Source organism: Elephantulus edwardii, unplaced genomic scaffold, assembly GCF_000299155.1.
Source record: "Elephantulus edwardii isolate Elephantulus edwardi_28Jun2011 unplaced genomic scaffold, EleEdw1.0 scaffold00052, whole genome shotgun sequence".
Taxonomy (NCBI): domain Eukaryota; kingdom Metazoa; phylum Chordata; class Mammalia; order Macroscelidea; family Macroscelididae; genus Elephantulus; species Elephantulus edwardii.
This window is the reverse complement of record NW_006399802.1, coordinates 17,486,292-17,502,817: the sequence shown is the minus strand read 5'-3', so window position 1 is coordinate 17,502,817 and position 16,526 is coordinate 17,486,292. Positions and strand designations below refer to the sequence as shown.

The following is a 16,526-nucleotide window of genomic DNA, read 5'->3' as shown; positions in this document are numbered from 1 at the left end:
TTTAAATCATTTTACTGTTATTCTCTTTGTCAATTCCTGATAAGAATACTTTTATAGGAAATTTTTTTTATGCTTTCCTTTTGAAAACACTGTCTTTCATATTTCATAGTTAAGGTTATAATTAGGCACATGTAAAATAAAGAATTTTAAGCTGGTGCCTTTTTACCATTGTTGTGAAGGCAGATAGGGTATTTAATGACAAATATAAAATCAGGACCAGTGGTAGGTGACAGAAGATGGACTAAAATGACTAGTAATACTGAAAACCATAGTCACTTCAGGACAAGGGTAGAAGGGGAAGCCAATGCATTGGGAATCTGGGGATCTGGTTCTACTTCCACTCTAATGCAAACCACCACTATGAATTTTTTAAAATGTCACAACCTCTCTATGTCAAGTGCTATGAGTTCTTTGGTCTTTCTGCTCTACTGGCCCTCAAATACAATGGTGTTTGAAGGTAGAATGAAGTAACCAGCTCAGTTCTTAATTTGTTGATTGTTGTTATGTGCTGTCGAGTTGCCTGCAACTCATAGCAACTCTGTACAACCGTTCTAAACCCTGCTTTACCCTGTCGCAATCTTTTTGTCTCTGACACACCTACCTGCATTACCCCAGTCACTGAATCAATCCATCTCATAGAGGGTCTTTCTCTCATGCACTCTCCCTCCTCCCTCCCAAGCATGACATCACTCTCCAAGGACTGGTCCCTTCTTTCAGCATGTCCAAAGTATGTCAAATGGAGCTTCAGAATCCTTACCTCCAAGGAGCAGCCTGGTTTCACCTTCTCTAGGATGAACCTGTTCATTCTCTTAGCAGTCCATGGTATAGTCAATACTCTTCTCCAACACCACAGCTCAAAGACATCCATTCTCCTTCTATCATCCCTAGTCATTGTCCAGCTCTCTGATGCATAGCAAGTGATTGCAAAGACCGTGGCCTGTAGAAGGCACACCTTAGTCTCCAGACTGACTTCATTGCTCTTTAGTACTTTGGAGAAGTTTCTGACAGCAGACTTTCCCAGTGCAATGCATCTTTTAATTTCCTGGCTGCTGGTGCCAAGAGTGTAGATTGTGGAGCCAAGGGGGAAAAAAAGCTGTTTACAGTCTCAATCTCCTACATCAAAATTCCCTTTCCCAGTGTACAATTTGTGATAGGACTTTTCTGAGTGTACATTTCTAACGTCATTCAACAACTATATATTGAACACTTTCTATGTGTCAAACACTGTTTTAGACAATAAAGGGAGTAATTAGACATTAGTCCAAATTTAGTAGTATGCAGATGCCTGGAGAAGTCTAGGATACAATATGTATACAAGGATAACCTGATGAATTCTTATGCTTCATTCTTCCCAAAATTAAAATGCAGTCTGTTATACACAGTGCTAATTTTGTACAGTTTAATGACATTGTTATTAACCATATAGCGTTTTTCTTTTTAGCTCAGTGTCAACAAGGGACCTATTCATCAAATGGACTTGAGACTTGTGAATCGTGTCCTCTGGGCACTTACCAGCCAGCATTCGGTTCCCGGAACTGCCACGTATGTCCAGAAAACACTTCGACTGTGAAAAGAGGAGCTGTGAACCTTTCTGCTTGTGGAGGTTATCAAAATCTTAAACACTAATATTTCTAAACCTAGATAACTCTCTCTACATAGATAAATTTTTTATTTAGCCATTCAATACTTAAGTATAAACACCAATAATATAGACATTGTACTAATAATTAGGAAGTTGCTATAGGGCACTGTGTGTCAGAAATAACTTGATTAGCAATGAGTTTCATGTTAGAAGTTGTTAGGTAGTGCAAATGGCTAAGCATAGGACTACTAATCTTCAGATTGGTGGTTCAAACCCACCTGAGGCATGACAGAAGTAAGACCTGGTTGTTTATTTTAGAAAATTCATAATCTTGGAAATTCTATGGAGCAGTTATACTCTGCATTCATGGGGTTATTATGATGAGTCAAAATTGACAGCAATGGCAACAAACATGCTTTTAGGGAGTTCCTAATTGATAAAATGGTTAATGCACAGAGATGCTAAACAGAAGGGTGGAGGTTCTAGAGCTACCTTGAAAGAAATTCAAAACTCATTTCTGTTGAGTCAGAACCTAGTCGAGGCTGACCCTCCAGCAGGTTTTCAGAAGTTGTAAATCACATGAGAAGAGATTGCCCATCTTTCTTCCAGGGAGCCACTGGTGGATTCAAATTGTCAGAAAGGCACTGCCTTTGAACTAGCAGTGCAGCTCCTTACAGACTACACCACCAGAGTCCTCTTGGAAGAAAGGTCTGCAGAATTACTTTCAAAAATCAGCCATGAAAAATTCTGTGGAACATGGATCAATTCTAATGCACAGAGCATTGTCCTCAGTCAAAGTTAATGAGATCACAGCTTGGTTTTTTAGTGTGTGTTCATTTTTCAAATGTTTTTGAGAATACAAAGACCCTCTGGTGACATTGTTGATTTAAATGCTTGGATAGTAACTTCAAAGGCAGTGGTTCAAACCTACTAAGGAAGAAAGAAGAAACGTCTTCTTCTGTAAAGATTTACACAGAGACCCTGCGGGACAGTTCCACTTTGTCCTATAGGTTGCTATGACTAGATGGTAGTGGGTTTGGATATTAGGAATTCAAAACAAGACTTGGTCACAGCTTTCATACAGTTACTGACATGTGGCTTCATAATATGATAGACATCTAAAACAGAAACTTCGTTTCCTCATCTGTAAAATGAGGTAGTGTCAAATGTTTCTTGAAACTGCTAAAATATATTCTTCTATAAATCGTGACATTTAATTTCTTCTAACTTGAACATTTTAATCAGTTCTACTCTGATTGCTCTTGAGTGTGAAGTCACTGGGGAAGGACAGAAACCAGTTCAGCCCAAGAAAGACAGTTTATTGAGAAGAAACTGCCAGGCTGAGTCTCAAGTAGTGACCGGAAGCTACTTAAAAGTCAGAGTAGAGTTTTATACTGTCTTACAAGGAAATTGGAAGTTAGGGTGTTTGAAGCTGCTCCAAGATAGAAGCTGGTACAACATAAGGAAGCAGGTCAGGGGTCATGGATAGTTAGTTATTCCTTGGAAATGGAGGTGGAAGAGTTTTACAGATCTCACAGAGATAGTTTCAGCTGCTGCTTTGATCATTTCCACAACCCTAACATTGAGATTCACCAACACATTTAAGTCAATATTTTTTAAAGTACTGAAGTCCAATCTCTGTCAGAACTGACCCATAGCTGACCCTCCAATGGGTTTTCAGAGTCAATAAACAGACAAGGGGAGCTGTGTTGGAAAATTCTTTTGTGTTTATGGGAAGGAGAGTGTTTCACTTTTCATATTGAGAGATATAATCTTCATGAGTCAGATGACACAGGGGAAGGGGTTGGGAACAGTTAACATTGTTTGCAAAGCGTTGTATTGTCAATCTAAAGGCCAGCTCAACTTCACTAGCAGATCTAGCAGAAAAAGGAAAAGGATTGACTATCTCCTCTTGTGTGATTTATAGCCTCCAAAAACCGACAGAAAGGTCAGCTATGAATTGGTTCCAACTCATTATTAATGAAGAGAAGTTTTTAGTCTATTTTTTTTCTTTTTAGCTAATCTCAGTACAGTAGGACTATAGTAAGTGAAAATCTGTTTTGCAGAACTGAGAGAGTAGTGCTCACCAACTTTAATTTGCTCTGAAGAGTTGAGAATTTCTCTATATTGCTATGATTTCAATGACTCGATGACATCTAACAATAATGATTGAAATTCTAAAACTCTGTTGTGTAATGCTGCTTTAAGTTTATTTAAATTACAGTTAAACAAGACTGGACATTGTAGTTAGTATAGATCTGCTGGGGACTCTTTTATTCCATCAGTATCAAAACTAATTTGGGGAGACAGTCTATCATAGAAAAATACTTTCTCCTATTTTTTCTCCAAACACAAAAGCAGCTAGGATTTTTTACAGTGTGAAAAAAAAAGTTCACACTTGGTATTTTGGTTTTTTTTATTTAGCTTTCCAAATAAACCTCAAGGTTTGTCTAATACTGAATTATTGCAATTAAGCAATTCCCAGAAAAATCTCTCAACTTCTGGTAACTAACTGCCTCATTTCTCCCAATATTCCTAGCACAACCTTAACCACATTCTGCTCAGCAAGAGTAAGAATTGCAAACCACAAAACTCAGCTCTTCTGTGGTTCTGAATAAACACATTTGACCTAAGCTTAACAGGTTCTAAAATGTGCCCTTTTATATATTTTTTTCCTTAGCTTTCAGCTCATTTCTTTTTTTCTTCCTGCATTATGATAGGCACGTTGTCCAATTTATCCTGTTCTTTGTAAGATGTTTTGCATTTGTTAGCAATTTCAAATAAAATCAACAATGCAATTATACTTAAGAATATTACTTCCTTCAAGTAATAATATACCTTCATGCCTTTTACTTTTCATCACTAAGCTCATTATCTACCTATAAAATGGAGATGAAACATTTCATTTTTAAACAGTGACTTTTTGTCAGAATAAGACTAAGTTCCACAGATGGTTTGTTGTTGCTACTATTGTCATTATTAGCACATGTTCCCATAGAAGGCAAAATTATTTGGGGTTCAGTGGACATGTCCTACTTCTTGCAGCCTTTAGAATGAAGCTCAGGATGAGAGTTTTGACCTCTGACTTGAGAAGCCCATTTAAAAAGCAAAATCTACCTGACTCTTTACATACTATTCTTAACATTGGCAAGAAGCATGATTGTAAAGCAAACATCAGTCTCTGGAAACTCTTTTAAGAAAGATCCCACTAAACCCAGTGCTGTTGAGTTTATTTTGGTTCATGGCAACCTTGCACTGAGTTTCTGAGGCTATAAATCTTAACAGGAGCAGACTGCCTTTTCTTTCTTCCAACGAGTAGCTTGTGGATTCAAACCATTGACCCAGCCCAACACTGCACCACCAAACCCTCCTTGGATCTTTGTAAGGAACATGTGCTCATGGCTCACTCAGTAATTACTGTCGAGTTAGAACCTATGCAGAGCTAACCCTCCAGTGGGTTTTCAGAGGCTATAAATCTCACAGGAGGAGATTGCCCATCTTTCTCCTGCCAGAGTGACTCATAGATTCAGTCCGCCAGAGAGGCACTGCCTTTGATTTAGCAGCGCAATTCTCTACAGATGAAGCAATATTTATTTAGTATTTGAATGCTCTGAAAATGGGTGGCTATGAGGTAAGTAGCAGAAAACCTCATTTATCTGCTCGCTAATATTTTAAGGGGGGAGAGTTCTGGGGTTTTTTTATTATTTTATTAGCTTTTGCTTATGAATTTGTATCAACTCATTGTAAAAAATATACATAAAATTATATTTACAAAATATTTTCCTTTTAACCTATATTAAATTAATTTATTGTACCAGTTATTTGAAATTAGGCTTTTTAAATTTTTTCCCGTTGAGTAAGTTAAACAAGCTGCACTGCAATCCCAAAATCACACAGTTTGAATCCGCCAGTGCCTCTGAGGGAGGATAGGTAATCTCCTTCTGTGCAATTTCCTCCCTTGAAAATCTACTGGAGGGTCAACTATGGGTCAGTTCCAACTCAATGGCACACAACACCACCAGCAGCGTTCTTCTGAAAAACCTCTCTGTTTGATAGGAAATGGTGTTAGAGACCAGCATCTGCCATGTAGCTATGAGTGGTAGCAGAATTATTCTTGGGATGATTTTTTTTTCCTGGCTATTTCATTGAACTATTTTAATTCCAATTTAAAAATCTCTTAGCACATTTAAATTTTTTTTCCTCAGTCTCTGCCATAGACTAAAATTTATGTTTAGGATTTTCCTCTTTTTCTTGACTGAGCAACTGAAGTTTCTTTGACCACAATTCTAAAAATTATCCCCCTTTTCTTAGAGATCCACTGTTGTGGATCATTGGTTCAGAATGAACTCCTAGGTGACCCTTCTTTTCAGAGGCAGCAAATCAAACGGGAGGAGATTGCTCGTCCTTCTCCTTCTGAGCAGCTGGTTTGTACTATGTACTTTTGGGATTGTAGCACAATTTCTTACTACTAGGGCATCAAAGATTCCTTAGTCGTCCTTTCAAAATTATATATTTACATGGTTTTGGGTTTGTATGCTTTCATTTGTATGTTGTTGTTATGTTCTGTTGAGTTGCCTGCAACTCGCAGATCTAAACCCTGCTCGCTTTTGAGCCAATTTCATTGTCTCTGACACACCTACCTCCACTAACCCAGTCACTGAGTCAATCCATTTCATTCAGGGTCTTCCTCTCCTGTGCTGTCCCTCCACCTTTCCAAGCATGATGTCCTTCTCTAAGGACTGGTCTCCTCCTGGCAGCATGGCCAAAGTGTGTCATTGGAGCTGCAAAATCCTTGTCTTCAAGGAACAGCATGGTTTTACCCTTAGCAGTCCATGGTATATTCACTACTCTTCTCCAGCACCACAATTCAAAAGCATTGATTCTTCTCCTATCATCCTTAGTCATTGTTCAGCTCTCTGATGCATAGCAAGTAATTGCACAGATCATGGCCTGGATTGGGCGCAACTTAGTCTTGAGACTGGCATCACTATTTTTCAGTACTCTGGAGAGGTCCGTGATAGCATATTTTCCCTATGGAATTTGTCTTTTAATTTCCTTGCTGTTGATACCAAACTAATGCTGTTAACAATCTCAATCTCTTTTCTATCATGATGCTGCCAGTTGGCCCAGTTGTGAGAATCTTTGTTTTTGATGTTGAGCTTCAATCCATACTGAAGGCTACAGTCCTTGACCCTTTGCAGCAAGTGCCTCAGTTTTGATGAACAAAGTTGTGTCATCTGCATAACACAAATTTTGATGAATATTCCTCCAATCCTAATACCACATTTCTCTTCATAGAACCCAGCCTCCTGTATTATCTATTCTGCTTATAGATTGAAAAGATGTGGAGATAATATCCTTGACGTATACCTTTCCTGATATTGAACCATGCAGTGTTTCCTTGCTTTGACTGCCTCCTGGTCCAAATATAGATTTCACATAAGCACCATCAAGTGTTCTGGGATCCCCATACTTCTCAAAGTCAGCTACAGTTTGTTATGATTCATATAGTCAAATGCCTTTGCTTAGTCAATGAAACACAGACATTCCTCTGGTACTCTCTGTTTTCAGCTAAGATCTATCTAATATTGCTATTATGTCTCTTGTGCTGTGGCCTCTTCTAACCCTAGCCTACACATCTGGCACTTATCTGTTGATGTGATGTTCCAGTTGGCTTTGAGTCATTTCCAGCCAGATCTTGCTTGCATATTGTTTGATAATTTACACACTCTGTTGGGTCTCCTTTTTTTTTGGAATAAGAACTAATATGGCTCTCCTCCAATCTGTTGGCCAGGTGGTTGTCCTCCAGATTTCTTGGCACAACCTGGTGAATATGTCCAAAGCACCATCTGTTTGTTGAAATATGTCAATTGGATGCCTTAATTCCTAGGGCCTTGATTTTTGCCAGTTCTTTCAGAGCACCACAGACTTCCTTCTTCACCACCATAGGCTCTTGATCATACATTGTTTCATGAATTTTTTCTTTGTCAGCCAATTTGTTTTGGTATAATGATTCTGTGTATTCCTTCCATCTTCTTTTAATGCTTCGTGGGTCATTCAACATTCTGCCCACAACATCCTTAAGTATTACAACTCAAGGCTTGCATTTTTTCTTTAGTTCCGTCAGCTTTAGAAATGCTGAGCGTGTTCAACCCTTTTCCCAACTCCAGCTCTTTGCACATTTCATTATAATGCTTTGCTTTGTCTTCCATGCTGCCCTTTGAAATCTATCCACCTACTTAATATCTTGATTTCTTCCCTTTGCTTTGGCTTCTCAGTGCTCTTGTGCAATATTCAAAGTCTCTTCCGACATCTATTTTGATCTTCTTTTTCCATCGTTGCACTGACCTTTTGCATTCTTAGTGGATAATATTCATGATATCCTCCCACAGCTCATCTGGTCTTCACTCATTAGTATTCAAGGCCTCAAACCTGTTCCTGAAATGATCTTTAAATTCAAGATTGATAACTCAAGGTCAAACTGGTTCTTGTGGATTTGATTTGATTTTCTTTTGCTCCTGGTTGTACCTGCATACTAGTAGTTGATGATCTGGTCCACAATTAACACCTGGCCTAGTTTTCACAGCTGAAAATGAGCTTCTCCAGTGATTTTTTTCTATGGTTGTAATCAGTCTGATTTCTGTGTAGGCCATCAGGTGAGGTCCAATGTAAGTCGCCATTTGTGGTTTTGATAAAAGGGATTTTGCAATGAATAAATTATTGATTATACAGAATTCTATCATTCTCTCTCCAGCCTCATTTCTGTCACTGAGTCTGTGTTTTCTGATTACCAATCCTTCTTCTCCATTCCCAACTTTTGCATTCTAGTCATCCATTATTAGTGCATCCTGGTTGCATGCTCTGTTGGTTTCAGATTGCAGCAGTTGGTAGAAGTCATCAGTTTCCTTCTTTTGGGCTCTGGTTGTTGATGCATAAATTTGAATGATAGGGTGTGTGTGTGTGTGTGTGTGTGTGTGTAATACTATGTTATATGCTATATAAAACAGGAGAAAGCTTGCCATCAAATCGGACTCATTATGACCCTCCATCAGGTTTCCATGGTTTTAAATTGTAATCCAAGACTGCCCAACTTTCTCCGATAGCTGCTGCTGCTTTCAAACACGTTATGCCTCAAGGCCCCTTGTATAGACTTTTTGGTAGTTGCAATCCATCAGTGACTCTCAGGTAGAAGGATAGGCAGTATCTTCTGTATTTTACAGCCTCAAAAACCCAAAGTGGTGTCAGCTGTGAGTCAGTCTAACTCTTTGGCAGTGGATGAGTGATTTTGTATATGTGCATGTTTATGCATGGGAATTAACTTCATACTTATTTTTATACTTAAATACTGCACTAAGTGCTAATTGACTGCTCCTAGTCAGGTAGCCTAGTGGTAAGGAACTGTTACCAATACAAAGGCATGTGGTTCAAATCCTCCAGCTTCTCCACAGAAGAAAGATGGGCAATCTCCTCCCATGTGATGAAGCTTCTGAAAATCTGCTGGAAGGTCAGCTATGAGATAGCTCAGAATCAACAGCATATAAAAACAATGAGAGAGTATATATTTGTCCTTAGAGTGTAATTCAAATTAATTTTTCTATGCAAATCTGTCTTAAACTTTTAGGCCAGAATATTTCAAAAGAAATTACAGACATCCTAGAAAACCAACAGAAATGTGTTTTAATCATAATATCCTAAGAACTATTTTTAAATTAGTGTTTTTGGCATTCTGTCACTTTTTAAGGCTTTATTCTTTTCCTTTTGAGAGTAACATACTGAAAATACATGCAAGGGAAGTTTCATTTATAATAGCTTCTGGCATTTTCTTGATAGAATTTCTTTTTTTTCATTTTTTACGTACACTTGTGGATATTCTCTTAAATACTTTATATCTTGAAAGTAAAATTTTTATGTTTTTAATTAAATATTTTAAATAACCCTTTGGAATGTACTTCTAAACAGACCATTATTTTTGGAAACTTACAACTTAGAAAAGCATTTTAAACTTAATGAGTTTATAATATGCTTGTGCAAATAACATCCCTCCAAAATAAAATTACATCAAAGAAAAATAAAAATTCTAATTTATGTCACTTTAAAATTAGCAAGTAAATGAGAATATTAATTATCAAGTACTTTGACTTAGCTAAAACAGAACTGGAAAAGTCATTCTTATATTATTTCATGATTACATGGGCATGAATAAAAACAATGGCTCATTCAATGAAGGCAGTAGAACAAAATTAAAAGGCAAAACAAACTGGCAAAAAAAGTGCTCTAATTATGTTAAAAGGGAGCTCCGGTGGCCTAGTAGCAAGAATCTGCATTGCAGTCCTGAAGGCACGTGCTTAGTCCGTAAGCTGCTCCACAGGAGAAAGGTGGGCAGTCTTCTCCTATGCAATTAACTGCCTCTGAAAACCCACCAGAGGGTCAGCTATGAGTCAATTCTGACTCGATGGTACACAACAATTATGTCAAAGGATTCACATCATTGATTTAGAAAAGAATTACAAAAAGAGTTCCAATAAATAATAAACAATTACATGAAAGTATGGATCTCTTTTATCTAGATCTATCAAAGGGGAGTCATCATGTTAGTAATTCATTAGTTTTCTTACAACTTGAGATCAACATGTTTCTTGTAAGTAGTATGTGTTGCTTCATATACACAAGTGATTTGTTTTTATCATTACAGTGCCTTGTCCAGTGGGAGAATTCTCACGTTCTGGGTTAATGCCGTGTTATCCGTGTCCTCGTGACTACTACCAACCCGATCCAGGGAAGTCCTTCTGCTTATCTTGTCCATTTTATGGAACTACAGCAATCACTGGCGCCACATCCATCACAGACTGTTCAAGTAAGATGATACAGATTATTTCTTATGTAACGACATGGAGACTGTCTTGTTTCTGCGGGAGATTTGTTCAGAATATTACTTATCTGGACTTGTGAGATTGTCTTTGATACCTATTGGTAAGAGTATCTCTAAGATTTGTGTTTGGAGTATGTTAAATGTGGTAATGTCTAAATTTGCTTCTGAAAGTGTAGTGTTGAATGACACATCATCCATACCTGTTCACATGCTCTTTTTTCGTATTACTGAAAAAATATAGTGAGATTTTGCCTACTCTGAACCAGAATCTTGACTGTGTTATCTGTCTACAGTCTGCTAATTGGCAATAGCTACCAAAGATTGACATGTTTTTATATGTGTTTTATCAGCTTTTAGTTCCGCTTTCCCTGCAGCAGAAGAGAGTGAAATACCAGAAGCCCCTACTGGACTCATCAAAAAGAAATATGTCGTCAGCAGCCAGGCAAGCCCATTTTCCAATGATGAAATTCTCTAGAGTGGAAAGTTTGAGAAATACCTTGTCATTATACATGTAATTCAGAGGAAAATTGTTCGAATTGAAACTTTATCTAATCAAGATTGATGAGCATTCTAAATTAATAAGTGTACTGATTTGTGACTTCCAGTAAAAGCTTCCCCAAAATGCTGCACTAGATGAAATTCTAAGTGTCAAAAATTACCAGCTTTTCCTGGCAGCATCTATTAATGCCTTTTGATTCACTAACAGTTAACACTTCCCACAGCCTCACCATTTGAGTAAATTCTGTTAGTTTTTTTGCTTTTTTTTTTAAATTGTGTTAGTTTTATCGAGTCTAAACATAGCTGACCCCCCCAGAGCTCTTCAAAGGCTGTAAACCACACAGGAGGAGACTGGTGGAGCCAAAAGCCTGTTCCGATTGGCAAGGGTTGTTGCTCAGTTGTAATTAAAATTATTTCATTTTCTTTCTCCTGGGCAGGGGGCGGGGGGGGGGAGGGAATTCTGTTTTAATTGTCTCTGGGATTACAGTGCAGCTTCTTGCCACTAGGCCACCAGAGCTCCCTTATTTTAATTATCTCAACAATTAGTTGACTAATATGAGGGTCAAATTTTGTTTTAATCTACTCAAATAATGATTTCCCAATTTTTTTAAAGATTCCCTTTTAAGTATGATTATTTTCCTAGATTCTATATTCACTTTGCATATCATGAGTTCCTTTGTCTTTACTGTTTTCAGAGAGGTTTTTCTTTTAGTGTTCTTTTTACTATTATTTAAAGGAAAGTTTTCATTCAACTATTCATACAGATATTGTTTTATAATATTAATTACAATATCCACATAGTAATTACATTTTAGACACTTTCTGTAATTCTCCATTCAATTAATTCTTGTCTAACTCTTGGGAGCTCTGGTAGCCTAGTGGTAAGAATCTGCACTGTAATCCTGAAGGCATGCAGTTTGAATCTGCCAGCTATTCCATGGGAGAAGGATGGGCAATCCTATGTGATTAAACTGCCTGTGAAAACCTCCTGGAGGGTCAGCTGTGGGTCAGTTCTGACTCGATGGTACACAACAACAACAACTACTACCACCAACTTCTGACTGGCTTTGGGGCTCTTTCCTGTGGCAAATGCCACTCTTTGACCTTAATTAATTATTAATTATTCTAAGGAGTGAGTGCCTCTTTGATGTTATTGGTCATCCTAGAGCTTACGTAGCTGAAAATTAAGTTTTGCTCCCAGCATGAAGGCTTAATAGGGACCATAACTTCCTGTGGGACCAGTAAGCCTAACTCTTTTAAGTTTTGTCCCACATTTCCCCCCCCCACCCCATCCAGGATCTTCTACTGTGATCCCTTTTCATAATATTATAGTTGTATTTCTTATTTTAGTTTCCTAGAGTCTAGTCCAAATATAATAACTTATGCTTGAAATGGAACCTAGTAAATGTAAAAATGTATGGGAAGCCCAAGAGCAATGGCTCTAAATCTTGGAAACATATTTGAAACCAGTGGCTTACTTTTAAAAATAAAGATTCACACCGTTTCTGACTTAGATGATCTCTCTTTTGGGAGTCTGAGTGTTATGTATGTATAACACACATCTCAGATGGACTGTAACATGCACCCATTATCTAGAAATACTGCTTAGGTTTACCAGCATGTTAGTCAAGAATGAAAGATATTATGTGTGCCTGTACATGGTAGATAATAGCATAATACAGGCAGCAGTCCAGTTAATTGAGTGAACTCATTCAGAAACAAGGACCAAATGTCTAATGTTGCAAACCTATTAACTCCCTCTTCAGATTACTTTGAAATTAATACAGAGTACTTTGTCTCTGATACATTTCTTTTCTGCCACTGGTAGGTTTTCCATGAATGCTTCTTAAATCCTTGCCATAATAGTGGAAGCTGCCAACAACTTGGACGTGGTTATGTTTGCCTCTGTGCACCTGGATATACAGGTAACATGGAGGAATAGAAATTGTCATATATTTTTATGTGAAATCATTGTGCCTTTGTAATTTCAAGCTACATTGAAAAAACATATCTTGTAAGATCTATTGTTGGTATTAGGTATTGTTGAGTAAATTCTACTCTAAGTGGCAGAGTATAGTGTCCCCCAGCTCAAAGTTTGATCAGCTGTAACTTTGATGGAAGCTGATCATTGGGTCTCTTCTCTTGCCTCTGCTGAGTACATGTTCAAATTGTCACGTTTTGGTTAGCATTTGAGTACCTAGCCATTGTTCCATGAGTGTTCCTTGTAAAGTACATTAGACCATATCAGTATACAAAGATTTGATTGAAAAATAGAAATAAATGGGTGGGAAAAGTGTACAAACCTCACAAACAGTAATTATCTTTGTCCATTTGAAGAAGACCTGATGGTATAATGGTTAAAGAGCTCAAATGTTAGCTGAAAGATGGGTGGTTCAAACCTACCAGTCATTCCAAGGGAGAAAGATAGGGCATTCTGCCTCCATAAAGATGTATATATAGTGTTGGAAATGCTATGTGGCAGTTTTGCTATGTCCTATGGTATTGTTTCTATGGGATTTTCAGAAGCCTGTTATTCCAGAAGTGAGTGGCCAGTTCTGCTTCTTTGTCTTACTCTGGAAGCACCACTGAAAACTATCTACCAAGTGTGACCCTGCTGAAATACTAGTGACATAGTTTCTGGAGCAACATGCAAGTTACCACATTACAGCAAACTGACAGACAAGTGCTGTCCCTGTAAGAGCAAACTACAAACCTACATACAGATATCCTAAAACAAACATGCATGCCATGGGAAAAAAGAAAGCAAGTTGTCTGGCCTGGTATAGTGTATCTGCCAGTGAAAAAGACATCAGGCTGGGAAAGGTTGATGGTCAGCAAGAGAGAGGATGATTGTGAAGATGGATCAACACCGTGACTGTAAGAGCAGACTTGAGCACAGCAGAGGTCATAAATATTTTGCCGTATAGGCCAAGGTTAAGATCTGTTGTTCATAGGGTCACGATGAGTTGAAGTCACCTCCATGACACCTAAAAAATACTGATGCTTATAAAGTGAAATTAACTCAAATAACTGTTGGGTTTTGAGTTACACATTTTAGAGGAAAATAATAACTTTAAAAATCTCTGTGTAAAAATTCTATCAGAACCCACAATTTAAAATGGAATAGCATTTTAAGGTCTTGTTTAAGATTTTATTCTAATCCAAATTAAATGCATAACACTCAACAGATTGTCCACCATATGCACTTTTAAACTATTTCAGTCTGTCATTTACTACACATTAATTGATATTCTCATGAATAAGACTTCCTAAAATTTTACTTCAAACACCTGAAGCCTCTAATTAAAAAAAAAAACACCCTAATTTTCAAGGAAAGTGACACCCTTTATTGGGAGGATAGTCAGCGGGGGAAACCAGCAACAATGCAGGTTGACATTTGGAGCTTCTTTGTTTTTGTTTTTTTATTTGGAGCTTCTTGATGTCCCTTCTTCCAGGTGTCAGTATTCAGTAAAGAGAAACACAAGCTGAGTGGCAATGACCTGTAACCTTGCAACTTTAGGACTTTATATATTTTCCTAGTTCACACATCCAGATATCTTATTTAAAAGGTCATTAAAAGTTCTCATGCTTATTCTTGAACCTCTTCTGCAAATGCCAAGTATTCCAGTCCTGGTTAAGAGGACAAGTTTGCAGTCAATTATTAGCATAGGATTAGTTTATGCAAAACATGGTTACTGCTGCTGTGTGCTTTTGAGTCAGAATTGACTCATAGTTGATCCTCAAGCAGGTTTTTAGAGGCTTAAGTCTTATGGTAAAAGATTATCAATCTGTCTCCCAAGGAGCAGCTGATGGATTCAAATCCCATGCTTTTGGGTTGGGAAGGCAGTTCCTTACCACTAGGCCACCAGAGCTTCCTGCCAAACATAGTATAGCTACAGTAAAGACTAAATAGCACTAGTCCTACTAACAACTGTCTATTATCTCTCTTCAATTCTTGTGATATGTTATTTCATTTTTGTCTTTCTGAAGACTGTACTTGTTGTTATTGTTGTTATGTGCCATTGAGTCACTTGTGTCTCATAGCGACCCTTTGTACAACAGCTCTAAATCCGGCTCTTTCCTGAGCCAACTTTTTTGTCTCTGATACACCTACACCCAGTACTCCAGTCACTGAGTTAATCCATCTTATCCAGGGCCTTCCCCTCCTGCGTTGTCTCTCCATCCCCTCAAACATGACGTCCTTCTCCAAGGACTGGTCCCTCCTTGCAACATGTCCAAAGTATGTCAGATGGAGCTTTGGAATCCTTGCCTCCTTATCCTCTTTATGTATTTGGAAATTACATTTACTTACATTTTGGTTCACATTCAAATTCTGTCCAGAATTATAATTTTTGATGGGCAATAAACTATACACTTTAAAGTTTAAATTTGTTGAACAGAATCAATTTTCTTTTATACCACTTGTCTTTTTTTATCTAATTTGGCTTAGCCCACATGGAATATACTAAGGTTACATATGAAAATTATCTTATAAAAGAACTTGCTACAAAAGAAGTAAATGGAAAGTTGGAAGATAAAATATGGCTATGTTATTGTTGCTGTTATGTGCTGTCAAGTTGCATGTGACTCAGAGCAAGCCTATGTACAACAGCTCTGATCCTGTCCTGAGCCAGTCTTAGTGGCTATACATAATCAAAATATGAATACCACACTTACCATAGCTCACTTAGATGTTTTTGTGTTGTGTGTGTGTATATATGTTGGTGTTTCAATATTTATACATACTCTAGGCTCTAATAGTGTGTAAAATAAAGGATCTTGTTCTAGAATCCAATGATGAATGGCAATTGAGAAAGGTCATGGCATAGGACAGTGATTCTCATACTTGAACATGTACAGAATTGTCTTGATGGTTTATTAAAACCCTGAATGTTGGACTTCAGCCTCAGAATTTCTGGTTTATTAGATCTGGGAAAAGACTTTAAATTTCTATCAGATTTCCAGGTAACGTAGATGCTGTTGGTGGGGAATAGAGCACACTGGATCCACTGGTACAGTGGAGAACATGAGTTTCAAGCAGAACTGCCTACAGAAGCCTGGTTGCCTTCTTTGGGAACGTGCAGCTCTGACTGAGGACATTTGCATGTAAATTAAAATCTGGCAGGATTTAGCTTTACTCACCATCTATGAAGGTAGCTCTGGTGGCTTAGTAGTTAGCAAATTGCACTGCCAACTCAAAGGCAGGTAATCTGAATCTCCCAGTGACACCATAAAGGAAAGATGGCCATCTCCTTTACTACTTCAGAAAACCCACTGGAGGGTCAGCTATGAGTTATTTCTGACCCAGATTGAGTTTTTTGTTGACCCTCTAAGAAAAGTGGCCTTAAGTGAGTTGACCTTAGTAACAAGTAAGACCAAAGAAGAATTCAGCTTTTGAGTGAGGGTGATGGTAAAAGATATGTCAGACAAGGGACTTATATCTAGAATTTATAAAATACTCGAGCACCACAACAAGATAAAGGAGAATAATCCAATTGAAAAATGGGCACAGGATATGAACAGACACTTCACCAAGGAAGACATTCAGATGGCCAACAAGCACATGAAGAAATGTTC

At 37.7% G+C, this 16,526-nt stretch overlaps 1 protein-coding gene across 1 annotated transcript in view; it reads left to right on the top strand.

Annotated features, from left to right (window-relative positions):
- Window positions 1-16,526, top strand: part of SVEP1 (sushi, von Willebrand factor type A, EGF and pentraxin domain containing 1) — a 212,502-nt gene that overhangs the window by 113,799 nt on the left and 82,177 nt on the right. The window contains exons 18-21 of the mRNA XM_006886929.1: window positions 1,442-1,603; window positions 10,275-10,436; window positions 10,802-10,893; window positions 12,778-12,874. Of these exons, the coding sequence (XP_006886991.1) occupies window positions 1,442-1,603; window positions 10,275-10,436; window positions 10,802-10,893; window positions 12,778-12,874 (513 nt within the window). The remainder of the gene's footprint in view (window positions 1-1,441; window positions 1,604-10,274; window positions 10,437-10,801; window positions 10,894-12,777; window positions 12,875-16,526) is intronic.